Source organism: Ranitomeya imitator, chromosome 1, assembly GCF_032444005.1.
Source record: "Ranitomeya imitator isolate aRanImi1 chromosome 1, aRanImi1.pri, whole genome shotgun sequence".
Taxonomy (NCBI): Eukaryota; Metazoa; Chordata; class Amphibia; order Anura; family Dendrobatidae; genus Ranitomeya; species Ranitomeya imitator.
The window spans coordinates 296,602,851-296,619,705 of NC_091282.1; the positions used below are offsets into that span (position 1 = coordinate 296,602,851).

The following is a 16,855-nucleotide window of genomic DNA, read 5'->3' on the forward strand; positions in this document are numbered from 1 at the left end:
CAGGACAGGGCAAGGTCTTTGATGCCAAGGGAAGAAAGAATCTGTAGCAGTAGGCAATGGTCGACTGTGTCGAAAGCAGAGGACAGGTCGGGAAGGAGGAGGATGGAGAACTGTCTGTAAGCTTTGGCTGTAAGTAAGTCATTATTAATTTTGGTCGGAGCAGTTTCGGTGGAGTGGTGGGGGCTGAAGCCAGATTAGATGTTGTCAAGGAGAGAGTTGGATGAGACGTGGGATTTAAGTTGAGCATGGACGTGCTGCTCAAGGAGTTTGGAAGCAAACGGGAGCAGTGATATGGGGTGATAGCTGGGCATAGCATTTCGGTCAAGGTTAGCTTTTTTGAGGATGGGTGTGATGGTGGCATGTTTGAAGGCAGAGGGGAAGGTACCAGAAGATAGCGATAGGTTGAAGAGATGGGTTAGGGCTGGAATGAGCATGTTAGTGAGGTTGGGGAGCAGGTGGGAAGGGATGGGGTCAAGTGCACAGGTGGTGAGGTGTGATTTGGAAAGGAGGCGGTAAGTTTTCCTTCAGTGATGTTGGAGAGGGAAGTTATTAGGGAAGGGCAGAGATCTGGTATATGAAGTGGTTGGGGGTGGTGGAGCAGTAAAGGTTTGCCTTTGGTGGATCTTGTTTTTGAAGTATGTGGCAAAGTGCTCGGAAGAGATGAGGGGAGTTGGAGGTGGCAGCGGTGGGCGGAGGAGAGAGCGCAGTCCCAGGGATGCTGCTGGAGGAGGCAAGAGTGGAGCGTTGCCTCAGGCTGGGATGAGGGGGGTGTTCGGTGGTGTGGGGCCCTGCTGACATTTTGTGAAAGCCCAAAGCCCCACACTTACATGGTTTACTATGCGGTGGACTCCGAGAAAATGTCTGCCGGGGGAGGTGCATGCGCTGATGGAGATTTCCGCACCAAGATCTTGGGAGATGTGGGATTTCACAAAATCTCAGCGGAGCCCCTGCACCACTGAACACCACCTCATCCCAGCCTGCGGCAACGCTCCACTCTTGCCTCCTGCAGCAGCGACCCTGGGACCCTTCCCCACCGCGGCTGGTAAGGTATATCTGCATTATAAGACGCACTCCTAATTTGGTACTCGCTGTGTGAGCTGGCTAAGCTAAAGAGCAGTCATGTGGTCCAGAGGAGGACCCGAGCAGCTCTGGAAATTGGGGACGGTGGTGGTTGGTAAGTAACTTAATACACTTACAATACATTATACACATAATAAGCATGGTTTAGGGGGGGAGTTTGCTGAGGCTCTTTTAAGGATTTTTTTTTTCTTCTGGTAACAGTGAACAGATTTGTAGATTGAAAAGGATGTACTTATTGGGCTTCCTTCCCCCCTTCCCTTTTAAATTTTAAAGCTACAGGAAATGCTTAGGCCATGTTCACACAGTGCGTTTTTTACCGCGGAACCGCGGCGGTTTTGCCGCTGCGGTTCCGCAGCTGTTTTCCATGCAGGGTACAGTACACTGTACCCTATGGAAAACAGGACACACTGTGCACATGGTCCGGAAATTGTAAAAAAAAAGACGCGCTGAATAGCTCCCGGAAAAAAGAAGGAGCATGTCAATTCTTTTTCCGGAGCCGCAGCGGTTCTGCACCCATAGACCTCCATTGTGAGGTCCAAACCGCAGTAAAACCCGCAGATCAAAAATATATCTGCGGGTTTTACTGCGGTTTGATGTGCAGAACCGCTGCAGCAGGAAGTGCGGGGAGCGGGCGGAAGTGCGTGGGCGGAGTGTGGCTGCCCCCCCCGTGTTCCGATCCCGCCCCCCCGTGCTCCGATGCCCCCCCCCCAGTGCTCCGATGCCCCCCCCCAGTGCTCTGATGCCCCCCCCGTGCCCTAATCTCCCCCCCTTATACTCACCCGGCGTCCCGGTGTCCGTCCGGCCGTCTTCTCCCTGGGCGCCGCCATCTTGCAAAATGGCGGGCGCATGCGCAGTGCGCCCGCCGAATCTGCCGGCCGGCAGATTCGTTCCAAAGTGCATTTTGATCACTGAGATATAACCTATCTCAGTGATCAAAATAAAAAAATAGTAAATGACACCCCCCCCCCTTTGTCACCCCCATAGGTAGGGACAATAAAAAAAATAAAGAATTTTTTTTTTTTTTTTTTTCACTAAGGTTAGAATAGGGGTAGGGGTAGGGTTAGGGGTAGGGTTAGGGTTAGGGGTAGGGTTAGGGTTAGGGGTAGGGTTAGGGGTAGGGGTAGGGTTAGGGTATTTTCAGCCATTTTAACCCTAAAAAAATTCCTAGAAAACACACAGACTCTGGCTAGAAAACTGCATCAAAAAAACGCATCAAAAAACGCATCAAAAACGGACCAAAAAAGGACCAAAAAAAGGACCTGCGTTTTCTGCCAAGAGCTGCAGTTTTTTAAAAAACAGTCAGGAAAAAAAAAGGATGGAAATCCTGAACGTGTGAACATACCCTTAAACATTTTTTTTTTGCTTTCTCATGTAGCGAAACCCACATAGGTAAAGTTATTTTTTGTCGTATATTACATTTTTTTTTCTCTAAAGACATTCTTAGTTTTACATACTTCTTGTAATGCAAGGCAGGACTTTCTGGTCTATAGATGCTCCTTGTGTTTTTCACTTTGGCCAAGACCAAGAGATGCAGATCCTGAACAGTGCCCCAATGTCACTTTTGAGTTCGGTTTCTCTATTCCGTTTTAGCAAAAGAGAAACGGAAATCATTTTAATAGCAGAGCCATTATGGTCAATAATAATAATAATAATAATAATCCTTATTTATATAGCGCCAACATATTCACAATGCTTTAGGCTATGTGCACACGTTACGGATAAGGCTTAGGAATTTTTGGTGCAAATTCTGCATCTCTTGGCAGAAAACGCAGGTGCGGATTTGTCGCGTTTTTTTTTAGCGGATTTGCTGCAGATTTACTGCGTTTTTTACCCCTGCGGATTTCTATAATGGAATGGGTACAAAAACGCTGCAGATCCTCAAAAAAGAAGTGACCTGGTACTTCTTTTAATCCGTTTCCGCACGGAATTTTCCGCACCATTAGCACAGCATTTTTTTTACCATTGATTTACATTGTACTGTAAATCCCTTGCGGATCTGCAGCGTTTCTGCATAGCAAAAAACGCTGCGGATCCGCAGGTAACATGTGCACACAGCCTTACAGTTTAGCAGTTTCAAACACAAGAGTCATAAGTAACAACGTTAGCAATATAATAATTAAAGCAAAATAAGACGACCCTGCTCATGAGAGCTTACAATCTACAATGAGGTGGGGGCTTCTACCTGGATTTTTTTTGCAACAGATAGATCATTCACATGATTTTCATTTTACTGTTTGAGTTAATGGTACTCAAAAGGGCAGATGGGAATAGATCCTGATACAAAATTTTGCACAGCACATCTGTCAAGTGTATAGTGGGGTACTGTACATCTGCACCTATTTCAAATGAAAATGTGGGTCTGCAGTACCCCACTATACAGTTGATGGAGCGTGGTGTTTCGGTCCCCAACTGATCACATCTGGCTGCCAGGAACAGCTGATCAGTGGGGGTGGAGGGTGTCACCCGCCCCCCAATATAATATTAATAAACTTTACTGAGTGTAAGCCATCAGTATGAAAGTATTAGACAAGCCCGCTAAAGATTTGGGAATGGTTCCTCATTTTTGAGACTTTTATTTACATTTGGGACCAGTGCACACAACAGAAGGCTGAGTGTCTAAGTGAGGCAGGAATTATGGGAACCAGTAACTGATGTGCTCCGCTGATCCATTCAAGTCCATAACTCTAAAACTCCATGTTCTCTCTGCGATCTCCGACACCGCCATAGACATCAATAGAGCAGTAATGCACATGCGTGACCTGCTCTATTTAACTCCTGCCTTGGTTGTGGGGAACAGTGGACACAAGTTAGCTGTCCTGTGGGCCAGTGGGGGGTCCAAGCTGTGAGACCCACTGAATTAACATAGGATATTATTTATGTTGTTTAGGCTGAAATACTTTTAGTCCCTTTGCTTTTGTTTATAATGTTTTTAGTCAAGACAATTGGACTCCCATCCACCCTTTTGGGAAATCCTATGAATATGCCATGTATTTGGTAAGAGAGAGCCCCATATGGCATGCCATAGAGAAGATTCCTGAACATATTGCTTAGAACTTAGAGTTATTTTCAGGACTGCGATATTGATGATCAATATCAGACCAGTGGAGGTTTAATGCCTGACACCCCAGTCGATTATCATTGTTGTTACCAACTTCAGGAGCTGCTGAATGTTAGTTGTGGGGACAAAGAAATAGTGTATGAAGGATTGCTGCTCCTGTTCCTACACTATTTATCTGGCTGATAACAGCAGATGATAGGGTTCTGGCATCTCCTAACACTGGCCTATCCTAGGGCTGCCTTTACATGCGCCTGAAAGCCTCAGCAGCCTTGTGCTGCCACTCTTCTTCCACGGTTTCACTGCCAAATTCCTTTATCTTGCAGGTAGACAGCTATATTATCTGCAAGACTGAGCCAACGATCCTAATGTCTTCTTGGATTTGTGGGTGAACGCAACTTTAGGCCGGTTTCACACGTCAGTAGCTCCGGTACGTGAGGTGACAGTTTCCTCACGTACCGGAGACACTGACTCACGTAGACATATTAAAATCAATGTGTCTCTGCACATGTCGGCGTGTTTTCACGGACCGTGTGTCCGTTTGGAAAACACGGAGGCATGTCAGTGTTCGTGGGAGCGCACGTATTGCACAGACCCATTAAAGTCAATGGGTCCGTGTAAAACACGTACCGCACACGGATGTTGTCCGTGTGCCGTGCAGGAGACAGTGCTACAGTAAGCGCTGTCCCCCCAGCGTGGTGCTGAAGCCGCTATTCATTTCTTCTCTCCAGCAACGTTCGCTGGAGAGAAGATATGAAAAATCTTTTTTTTTTGTGTTTAAAAAAAATAAAGATCCCTGTCCCCAACCCCCTCCCACCCCCTGTGCGCCACCCCCCCCCCCCCCCCGCTGTTAATAAAATACTTACCCGGCTCCCTCGCTGCTGCTTCTCCTCGCCGCAGCTTCTCCTCTATGAGCGGTCACGTGGTGCCGCCCATTACAGTGATGAATATGCGGCTCCACCCCTATGGAAGGTGGAGCCGCATATTCATCACTGTGATTGGCGGCACCACGTGACTGCTCATACAGGAGAAGCTGCGACGAGGACAGGAAGCAGCAAGGGAGCCGGGTAAGTATTTTATTAACAGCGGGGGGCGCACAGGGGGTGGGAGGGGGTTGGGGACAGGGATTTTTATATATTTTTTTTTTTTAAACACAAAAAAAAAAATTTTCATATCTTCTCTCCAGCGAACGATGCTGGAGAGATGAAATTAATGGCGGCTTCAGCACCAGATGCAGGGGACAGCGCTTAACTCTAGCGCTGTCTCCTGCACGGTCCGTGTGGTCCTCAGTCGGCACACGGCTGCCGCACGTGTGCCACATTGATGTTCAACGTGAGTACACGGACAATTCCGGTACCGATTTTTCCGGTACCGGAATTATCTGGACGTGTGAGACTGGCCTTAGAATGAGTCAATATGTGAGGCCTGTATAACCTTAGCATTGGTCATTTCCATTTTTATACAGTAGCCAGCCAAGCAGTCAGCTGCAGGGAAAATTCAAACCTTGGAGGCCACGTTCTCACTTTTAGTTGCCAAGTTTGGTATTCCCTGAAAATTAAACCTCTTTCTTTAACCTAGAATCTTGCTAAAGATGTACAGAGTTATTGTGCGTAATGAGCCCATGGGACTAATTTTAAGGGCAAGTGCACATGTTGCAGATTAGATGCGTTTTTGCCATACAGACTTCCTAGCTAAACCTGAGCAATCCTGATGCCGGCAAAGTGAATGAGAAGCCTGAAGCGTCATGTACACGTTGCTTATTTGTGACTCGCAGATTTGGTGCAGAAAATACTTTGCATCATGTCACTTCTCTGTGCGTTTTTGCCCTGCGTTTTTCACCATTGACTTCAGTCAAACACGCAGGCAAAAACCCCTCGTTTTTACAGCTTTGATATTCCTGCCAAGAGATGCAGAAATGGTGCAGACATTTCTGCATCATCCATTTACTCAGCGTGTGCACATAGCCTAAATGTTTCTGGAAGTTTAATTGGATCATCATTCATTTTCTCATAATGCTATTGTGCAGGTTTCTTTGCCTCGTTTTTTTCCTGAAATTGCAGTGAAAAAACCACAGCGATATTGCAGCTATTTTGGAAAAAGGCATAAAGAAGCGCAGACCAATTGTATTCTGTGAACATGTATAATGTACTGTATAACAGTGCATCCTAATGATTAAAGCCATAAAATATTGGTTTATGTCACTGCTATACTTATATGGCTAAAACCTGGTGTGTGACCAATAGATCCTGCCTCCTGGATATCGGTGACTCCTGCCTGTGTGTCATGGATGGAACTAGTTAGCTTGTATCACAGATTCATTTTAACTTGCTAGCCTTTTTTTCAAATCCAATCAACTCCGTTAATTTATTGGCCAAGCATACTTGGCTATTGAGAACAGGGGGCGGTTTGCTTTCAGACAAACCTTTCATGGACAGCATCAAATTGGTATGGTCAGATTAATATTGAGGCTGTTCATGAGTCGTTATTCTTTTATTTTGTTGTTTTAAACCTCTGGACATTATTGTATATTTGATTTCGAATTTATTCTTTGCTCTAAATATGTACGTTTTTTTTTCTTCCTAGAACTGCGCTGCACACATGTGCAGTTTGCATGCCACAGTGGAGCGATCCAGTGTATTCCTTTACAGTGGCAGTGTGATGGTTGGCCAACCTGCGAGGATGAAAGCGATGAGGTTAACTGTCCAGGTAAGCATACAGACAGCTTCTGTCTAGTCCCCTAGTTTCAGAAACGCAAAATCTGTAAGTTGTAATCATGTGCCTACTTGTTTATTTCCTATCTATTTTATTCAGTGTGTATGGGGGCTTTTAGGGGACTAACACAAGGGAAGAGATGTTAACTACAGGCTGTGAACTTTCTTCCTCAATTAAAGGGAACCTGTCACCTGAATTTGGCAGGACCGTTTTTCGGTCATGTGGGCGGAGTTTTCGGGTGTTTGATTCTCCCTTTCCTTACCCGCTGGCTGCATGATGGCCGCAATATTGGATTGAAGTTCATTCTCTGTCCTCCGTAGTACACGCCTGCGCAAGGCAATCCGCCAAATTCAGGTGGTTAATGAGCTAAGCTTTATTTTTTAATTGCCAAGTAATGATTTCTTAGCCTTAAAGGGGGTCACCTATTTTCAGAAAAGTAGTCCCAAACTATGTAAAATGCCTAAAATAACATTGCGTAGTTATTCGCCTTACCGAAGCTCAGCGCCAGAACCCCAACGCTAGTCTAGTCCTGGTGCTTTGGCTTTGAGGTCACGTCCACAGGGCTCATCATCCACTCTATCCAGTCACTAAGGTGGACAGCTATGCTTAGGTTGGCAGCACTTGACATTGTGAACAATCACGCTGTTGGTGTGACCTCACCTCTACGGCCAAAACACTGGGACTGGAGAAGCGGTGGAGAGCCAGGCCTGGATCCAGAGAGGGCAAGTATCTGCGGAGTTTGTTTTAGGTTTTCCACAGCTCAGGGGTGCCCCCTTTTCTGAAAGTGCACAACCCCTTTTAAGCCTCATTCAGACATCCAATTATTGTGTTTGGATCATTCCACACTTCACTTTCTGAATGAGGCTTTATAGGATCATCCAATCAGTGGATAGGTGATAAGTTTGAGGGTATGTGCACACATCAGGATTTCTTGCAGAAATTTTCCTGACAAAAACCGGACATTTCTGACAGAAATCCGCATGCGTTTTTTTATGCGTTTTTGGTGTGTTTTTCCCCAAATGCATAGACTAGCGGGAAAAACGCAGAAAATCCGCAAAATTAATGAACATGCTGTTTTTTGTTTTTTTTTTACCGCGATGCGGTTTTTTCGCTGAAAAAAAAATGCATCATGTGCACAAAAATGGCAGAATGCATTCTAAATGATAAGATGCATATGTCTGCGGTTTCTAATGCGGTTTTATCGTGTTTTTATCGCGAAAAAAACGCGAAAAAACCTGAATGTGTGCACATACCCTGATTGTTGTGGGTCATCCTGCTGAGACCACCATCAGGTGTCACCAATTGCTTATATTCGTGCCATAAACCTTGAATTAAGTGACAGGCCACAGGTATTATCGACAGCTACGTAACAATTCTCATGACAAGAACCTTGGCATTAGGTTGAGACATTTGTTGAATGGAATACCCCTTCCATCTCAAAATTATCAAGATGATTTTCTAAACCATATACATCAGTTAAAGAAATTGCAGTGCCCATCCTCCATTGTGTGAGAGCTAGATAAAGCTTTTTCTTCTTATTTCTGGCCTTGCTGACATACCAGATGATGCTTCTTTGCCTGCTTTTTTCCTGAAAGGGGATACATTAGACTGTAGTACTTTATGTGCCCTTGTTAAAATTCTGACCAACACAGCCAATACAGATGATTTAACAACTCTACATACTAAAGTCTATGTAAAATTGGGAAATACATAAAAGGTCATAATGAACTCTTGGATATACACTGAGCAGTACCTGTAACTAGTTTTAAGTCAGTCTTTTTAATATGCCACTGGGCAACACCAGATTGGAAATTTGTTTAACTATAACCCAGTAACAAAACCCTCAGAAGGGTTCTTACCGGTCCGGTCCCCCGTACTCCCTGAACCACCAGGAGATGTCTGCATATATAAATACACTGCATAACAGTCCCTTTATTACATTACATACATAAACTGATCTTTAGAAAAAATATTTCTAAAGTCTGTTTATGATATGTTAATGAGGATTTTGACTAGTCGATGGGGCGTTGGTGTCCCCAGACTACTCAGCTCACCTAGATGTTATCATGCTACTGTGGGTGTGATAACTTAACTTACAAGCCCGGCGTCATCGCTAGTGTTAAGCTTGGCTTGCGCATGTGCGCAGCTTCTTTCTCTCACCGCATTCATTCTGTAAAGCTGGGTGTACACGTCCTGTCTTCAAGAGGCGCACTGCGAATGGTCGGAAGTGGAGAAGACTGCATTCATCCTCTGAAGCGGGATGAATGCACTGAGGGAAAGAAGCCTCACGCATTCCCTAGGTAAGTATGGTGCTTGTCAATTATGTTATAATATGTTAACTGGGCCGACTAGTCAAAGCCCTCATTTACATACAGTGGGGCAAAAAAGTATTTAGTCAGTCAGCAATAGTGCAAGTTCCACCACTTAAAAAGATGAGGTGTCTGTAATTTACATCATAGGTAGACCTCAACTATGGGAGACAAACTGAGAAAAAAAAATCCAGAAAATCACATTGTCTGTTTTTTTAACATTTTATTTGCATATTATGGTGGAAAATAAGTATTTGGTCAGAAACAAAATTTCATTTCAATACTTTGTAATATATCCTTTGTTGGCAATGACAGAGGATAAACGTTTTCTGTAAGTCTTCACCAGGTTAGCACACACTGTTGTTGGTATGTTGGCCCATTCCTCCATGCAGATCTCCTCTAGAGCAGTGATGTTTTTGGCTTTTCGCTTGGCAACACGGACTTTCAACTCCCTCCAAAGGTTTTCTATAGGGTTGAGATCTGGAGACTGGCTAGGCCACTCCAGGACCTTGAAATGTTTCTTACGAAGCCACTCCTTCGTTGCCCTGGCGGTGTGCTTTGGATCATTGTCATGTTGAAAGACCCAGCCACGTTTCATCTTCAATGCCCTTGCTGATGGAAGGAGGTTTGCACTCAAAATCTCACAATACATGGCCCCATTCATTCTTTCATGTACCCGGATCAGTCGTCCTGGCCCCTTTGCAGAGAAACAGCCCCAAAGCATGATGTTTCCACCACCATGCTTTACAGTAGGTATGGTGTTTGATGGATGCAACTCAGTATTCTTTTTCCTCCAAACACGACAAGTTGTGTTTCTACCAAACAGTTCCAGTTTGGTTTCATCAGACCATAGGACATTCTCCCAAAACTCCTCTGGATCATCCAAATGCTCTCTAGCAAACTTCAGATGGGCCCGGACATGTACTGGCTTAAGCAGTGGGACACGTCTGGCACTGCAGGATCTGAGTCCATGGTGGCGTAGTGTGTTACTTATGGTAGGCCTTGTTACATTGGTCCCAGCTCTCTGCAGTTCATTCACTAGGTCCCCCCGCATGGTTCTGGGATTTTTGCTCACCGTTCTTGTGATCATTCTGACCCTACGGGGTGGGATTTTGCGTGGAGCCCCAGATGGAGGGAGATTATCAGTGGTCTTGTATGTCTTCCATTTTCTAATTATTGCTCCCACTGTTGATTTCTTCACTCCAAGCTGGTTGGCTATTGCAGATTCAGTCTTCCCAGCCTGGTGCAGGGCTACAATTTTGTTTCTGGTGTCCTTTGACAGCTCTTTGGTCTTCACCATAGTGGAGTTTGGAGTCAGACTGTTTGAGGGTGTGCACAGGTGTCTTTTTATACTGATAACAAGTTTAAACAGGTGCCATTACTACAGGTAATGAGTGGAGGAAAGAGGAGACTCTTAAAGAAGAAGTTACAGGTCTGTGAGAGCCAGAAATCTTGATTGTTTGTTTCTGACCAAATACTTATTTTCCACCATAATATGCAAAAAAAATGTTAAAAAAACAGACAATGTGATATTCTGGATTTTTTTTTCTCAGTTTGTCTCCCATAGTTGAGGTCTACCTATGATGTAAATTACAGACGCCTCTCATCTTTTTAAGTGGTGGAACTTGCACTATTGCTGACTGACTAAATACTTTTTTGCCCCACTGTATCATAAACTCACTTTGGGAGTTACTTGTTCTAGAGACCTGTTTATATATAATGTAGTAAAAGGACTGTTACATATGCAGACACTACTGCTGGTGGTTCTGGGGCATGAGGGACCTGAGAGGTTTAATTTCCCCCGAATGGACCTGACTTTCGATTTATGATTGATCCCGACATGCAATGCAGCATCATACAACCCTCCTAGCTGCTCCTGCAGTGACGGGGCAAAATCTTATGAGCGCTCTCTCTTTCCACCAACTCTGCACTTGGGAGTCAGAGCGGTTGTGAGAGATTGTGGAACCCTAAAGCCCAGAAGTTTGTGACTGACTTTGCTAGAAAGGCTGGCCATTTTCAAAGGACATTATGGGTTTTGTTACTAGGCTATAATTAGACAAATCCCCAGTCTGGGGCTGAAGACTGTTTTTATTACCCTAAATAAAAAGGATTTTTTCCCCCTCAGCAAGATCCACTTCTGGATTTAATGTTAGATTTAGTTCACAGGATCTCAAAAGCCCAAGTTCACTTTCATCAACTCAAATATCATATCTGCCAGAAAGCCCACAAATTAAAAGAAAAACAAAAAAAAAACCTTCCAAATCCAAATTGCCTTTCGTCTACAACTTTGAGAGCAATTTCATCTGATCACTATTGCCCTCAGAATAAAATCATGAAATATAAATGAGGCTTTACTGCCAAGCTAATTGTATCCAGGAGCCGATCTATTCATATTCCCTCTTTGCTCCAAGAAGGGATGCAGTCTGCATTGTGCTTTGGCAACATAGTGACGTGCTTAAATGTGAAAGCGCTTCAAACCTCCAAGGAAAAAATAAGCAATGTGTGCATGAGACTTGAGGAATCTCATTCACTTTACTGGTACTAGGAATTTCTTCAGTTTGTGTCTAAACTGCACGGAAGATAAAGCAAAAAAACAAACAAATGCTTAACGTGTTTATGAACCCTAACTTTGGTAAAATTTCTTACATGAACCTAATATAATAAACAATATTTAAACACAAAATACCCAATACTGCTATTTACTAATGTTTGGCTATATATCCTCCACGCTCCCCACTACATCTCAATTCTAAAATGTCAGACTTCACATATGGATTTTGTCCCCTCTAACCAGATGACTGTGTCTTGCATCAATACTTAATGTATCTTGGAATGAAACAAACAGGTTTTAAATTGATGTTGTTGTACCCATACCATGTCCTCTCACCTTTCTATAGGTCTGATGCATGTCATGCTCAATATATATGTAATCTAGTAAGATAAAGATATCGTTTTTCGGGATAGACCATGGAGATTGTGTTCTCAAACCTTCATGCTTCCATGTCAACTGTATAGTCTTACTGTGAGGTGACTTCTTCTAAAACTTACTCCAAGATATGTATATGCATACAGTTATGATATTTAATTCTATACCATGCTTAGAATTAAATAAAACCTTAATAACATCAGTTGTTGCGCTAGGCACTAAAAATGCTAAATATTGTGTATCTTGATTCCGGCTCACCTGTTTAATAACTGATGAAAAAGCCTGATGAAGCTGATGTTGTTTTGACATAATTTGTGGCACAAAACAACGGATTAAATAGAACCCATCGTCACAATTATGCATATTAAAGTAAAGGTATGGCCATAATCATGCTGTTGTATAGATTCAATAGATCCCTTCAGTGAAGAAATCTGCATCCTGGTTGTTGTTGTTTAATCAACATTTGGAGTTTGGGCGCAATAACCATAAGCTTTTGGTGCATAGGGGCAGGGCTGTGGGGGTAGGGTCTTCAGCTCCTGCCCTCTAGTATCTGTATCTTCCTCCTTCCTCATATTGAGGTTTTGTCGGTCTTCAGTAAAATTGCGCCGCTGCAGGCCCATGTGCAGATTGAGATCTCTGCTTTTATCTGAACTGAGAGATAAATCTGCGCATGTGCTGCCACCAGCGCCATTTTATTAAAGATCGCCTGATGATCAACCTACCGGCACTAACTTTAAAACAGAAAGACGGCCTGGACACCAGAGGCAGGCGGAGGGAAAGGAGCAGGACCCGAAGAACCTACCCACAGTCGTTCCCTTATTAATGAAAAGCTTATGTCACCCGCACTTCAAATGCTGATTTAACAACATCCAAAATGCAGATTCCTTCACTAATGTTAGCTATTGAATCTATGTAACAGTGCCATTATAGCCTTTACTTTACCGTGCATAATTATGGTGATCATTTTTTGTAAGGCTGGCATGGATAAAAGGAAACCCGGCCTTATGCTATCATCAAAGTTGCACCCTTTTATTTTCAATTATATCTGACACAGGATGTAGGCTGGGTAGTGAATAACATTTGCTTCTTTTTTCCTAAAACAGCACCACACTTGTCTACAGTTTATCTGTGGTACTGCAGGTCACACTTTAGTGGAACAGATCTGCAATACAGACACAACCCATGGACAAGTATTGTGGTGTTTCTGGGAACTTTTGAAAGAAACATATTTTGGTTTTAATTAAATTAGTGCTTATGTGAAGCAGATGATCCCTTTTGCACAGGTGTCTTATTAACCGTGGTCCGTTTTCAGTGTCCTCAGCTTAATATAGATACAAAGGTCATCGATATCTTGTGTCCTATGAACAGCAATCGACAGCGAGTTTGGAATCTGCTGTTTCATTTCTTCTTTGCAGGACGTCATTGAAAATGGTTTTTAATTTCTTCCTATTTTGTTTATACACACTTCTGCCCAAAGTGTGCTCCTATCATTGATCTAAACCGCACCATTAAAATGAAATGCTGGTAGTCACTGTTATCGATCCAACAGCATTACAGAAGACCACTTTCTGTTTCCAGCTGCATTAGAATTGATATATGATCATTCCACACACTTTGGTTTTGTCTGGAGATATTTATGCTGATTAAGTATAAAGCATGTGGTAGTAACTGAAAAATACGCCACACCAGTCACGGCTAGGAGTTTCTTGCAATATGTACGCAACAGACAAACATTCCTCCACATGTCTGTTGCATGTCCTGTTACAGTGGCACGTAAAAGTTTAGTGACCCCTGGCCAAAATTACTGTTATTGTGAACAGTTAAGCAAGTTGAAGATGAAATGATCTCTAAAAGGCCTGAAGTTAAAGATGACACATTTCCTTTGTATTTTAGGCAAAAAATATACACTGCTCAAAAAAATAAAGGGAACACTAAAATCCCACATCCTAGATATCACTGAATGAAATATTTCAGTTGCAAATCATTATTCATTACACAGTGGAATGTGTTGAGAACAATAAAACATAAAAATGATCAATGTAAATCAAAATGAATATTCCATGGAGATCTGGATTTGGAATGATCCTCAAAATCAAAGTGGAAAATCGAATTATAGGCTGGTCCAACTTCAGTGGAATTGCTTCAAGGCAAGGAAATGATGTTCAGTTGTGTCTGTAATGCCTCCATTTGCTTGTATGACCTCCCTACAATGCCTGGGCATGCTCCTGATGAGGCGGCGGATGGTCTCCTGAGGGATCTCCTCCCAGACCTGGACTAAAGCATCCGCCAATTCCTGGACAGTCTGTGGTGGAACGTGACGGTGGTGGAACGTGACGTTGGTGGATGGTGCGAGACATGATGTCCCAGATGTGTTCATTCGGATTCAGGTCTGGGAAACGGGCGGGCCAGTCCATAGCTTCAATGCCTTCATCTTGCAGGAACTGCTGACACACTCCAGCCACATTAGGTCTGGCATTGTCCTGCGTTAGGAGGAATACAGGGCAAACTGCACCAGCATATGGTCTCACAAGGGGTCTGAGGATCTCATCTCTGTACCTAATGGCAGGCAGGCTACCTCTGGTGAGCACATGGAGGGCTGTGCGGCCCTCCAAAGAGATGCCACCCCACACCATTACTGACCCACTGCCAAACCGGTCATGCTGAAGGATGTTGCAGGCAGCAGATCGCTCTCCACGGCATCTCCAGACTCTTTCACGTCTGTTACATGTGCTCAGTGTGAACCTGCTTCCATCTGTGAAGAGCACAGGGCGCCAGTGGCGAATTTGCCAATCCGGGTGTTGTGTGGCAAATGCCAAGCATCCTGCACAGCATCCTGTTTGTTTCTACCCATTTGTGCAGACACATGCACTTTTGTGACCTGCTGGAGGTCATTTTGCTGGGCTCTGGCAGTGCTCCTCCTGTTCCTCCTTGCACAAAGGCTGAGGTAGCGGTCCTGCTGCTGAGTTGTTGCCCTCCTACGGCCCCCTCCACATCTCCTGGTGTACTGGCCTGTCTCCTGGTAGCACCTCCAGCCTCTAGACACTACGCTGACAGACAAAGCAAACCTTCTTGCCACAGCTCGCAATGATGTGCCATCCTGAATGAGCTGTACTACCTGAGCCACTGGTGTGGGTTGTAGAGTCCGTCTCATGCTACCATGAGTGTGAAATCACAACCAACAGTCAAACCAACAGTCAAAAGTCACCAAACATCAGCCAGAAATCGTTGGTACGAAGATGTGGTCTGTGGTCCCCACCTGCAGAACCACTCCTTTTATTGAGTGTCTTGAGAATTGCCAATAATTTCCATCTGTTGTCTATTCCATTTGCACAACAACATGTGAAATTGATTGTCAAACAGTGTTGCTTCCTAAGTGGACAGTTTGATTTCACAGAAGTTTGATTTACTTGGAGTTATATTCTGTTGTTTAAGTGTTCCCTTTATTTTTTTTGAGCATTGTATACACACAGTGGGGGAAATAAGTATTTTATCCCTTGCTGATTTTATAAGTTTGCCCACTGACAAAGACATGAACAGTCTATAATTTTAAGGGTAGGTTAATTTTAACATTGAGGGAGAGCATATCAAAAATAAAATCCAGAAAATCACATTGTATAAATTATATACATTTACATTTTGCAGTGAGAAATAAGTATTTGATTCCTCTGGCAAACACGACTTAATACTTGGTTGCAAAACCCTTGTTGGCAAGCGCAGCAGTCAAGACATTTTTTTTTTGTAGCTGATGATGTTTGCGCACACGTCAGGAGGAATCTTTGCAAATCATCTCTAAATCATTCAGGAATCAAATGCTTATTTTCCCCAGTGTATATATTATACATATATTCATATTTTAAAATTTACAAAAAAGGAAATTAGGCCTTACAAGTAGGCACGAGTGGGCCCGTGGATGTTTGGGTTTGGTTGAGCTGTAGTCCATAGTTTGATTCAGTTACTAGTCACACTTCACCCAGGCGTTTTTAACTAAAAGAGCCACCTTGTGCTAATGCTGCATTCTGTCAAGGTGGCTCTTTTAGTTCGGGTCCCTGCCAACGCTGAACTATTCGTTTTAGAATTTTGCCTTTCCTACCTGTAGTTTGTCAGGGGGACAAGTCTCTCCCCCCTGACACAAATCAAGCCATCACTCGGGGCCTTTGTGTGCCGGGCGCTGCCTCCACTTCCCTCGTTAACGTACCCGGCGCCTGCGCTGTAAGTTCCCATCATGTGATGGGAGTCGAAGGGCAGCGCAAACTGCGCATGCCCGGAAAAAAAAAAAACTTACAGCGCAGGCGTCGGGGACGTTAGTGAAGGAAGTGGAGGCGGCCCCCGGCGCACGGAGGCCCTAAGTGTTGGCAGGGAGGCGTTTTTGTGTCAGAGAGGAAAAGGCATGCCCCCCTGACAAAATACAGGTAGGAAAGGCAAATTCTAAAAACGAATAGTTCAGCGTTGGCAGGGACCCCAACCAAAAGAGCCACCTTGACAGAATGCAGCATTAGTGCTGCACAAGTGGCTCTTTTAGTTAAAAACGCCTTGGGGTGGTCACAGGTTCCCTTTAAACTGACATAGAATAAAAAAAAAAATCTTGAACCAGGAGACAGAGGTCCAAGTGGAGGTGGACATGGCAGTGTAGATGGAAGAAGTGGTATCCAACACTGTGTTTTTTGTTTTAACTTGGGGAGGCCCCAAAACATTAGGAATGGCAAATAGAATGATCAAAACTGTGGTGGAGTACAACAGTGGCTGTGTGCAGCTGGTTTTCTTCTCTAGTCAGCC

General features: G+C 44.0%; 1 protein-coding gene across 2 annotated transcripts in view; it reads left to right on the top strand.

The window, feature by feature from the left end:
- LOC138669982 (splicing factor ESS-2 homolog) overlaps positions 1 to 16,855 on the top strand; it is a 103,861-nt gene that overhangs the window by 33,774 nt on the left and 53,232 nt on the right. For both annotated transcript variants that reach the window (XM_069756915.1, XM_069756924.1), the window contains one exon: positions 6,719 to 6,841. In XM_069756915.1, the coding sequence (XP_069613016.1) occupies positions 6,719 to 6,841 (123 nt within the window). The remainder of the gene's footprint in view (positions 1 to 6,718; positions 6,842 to 16,855) is intronic.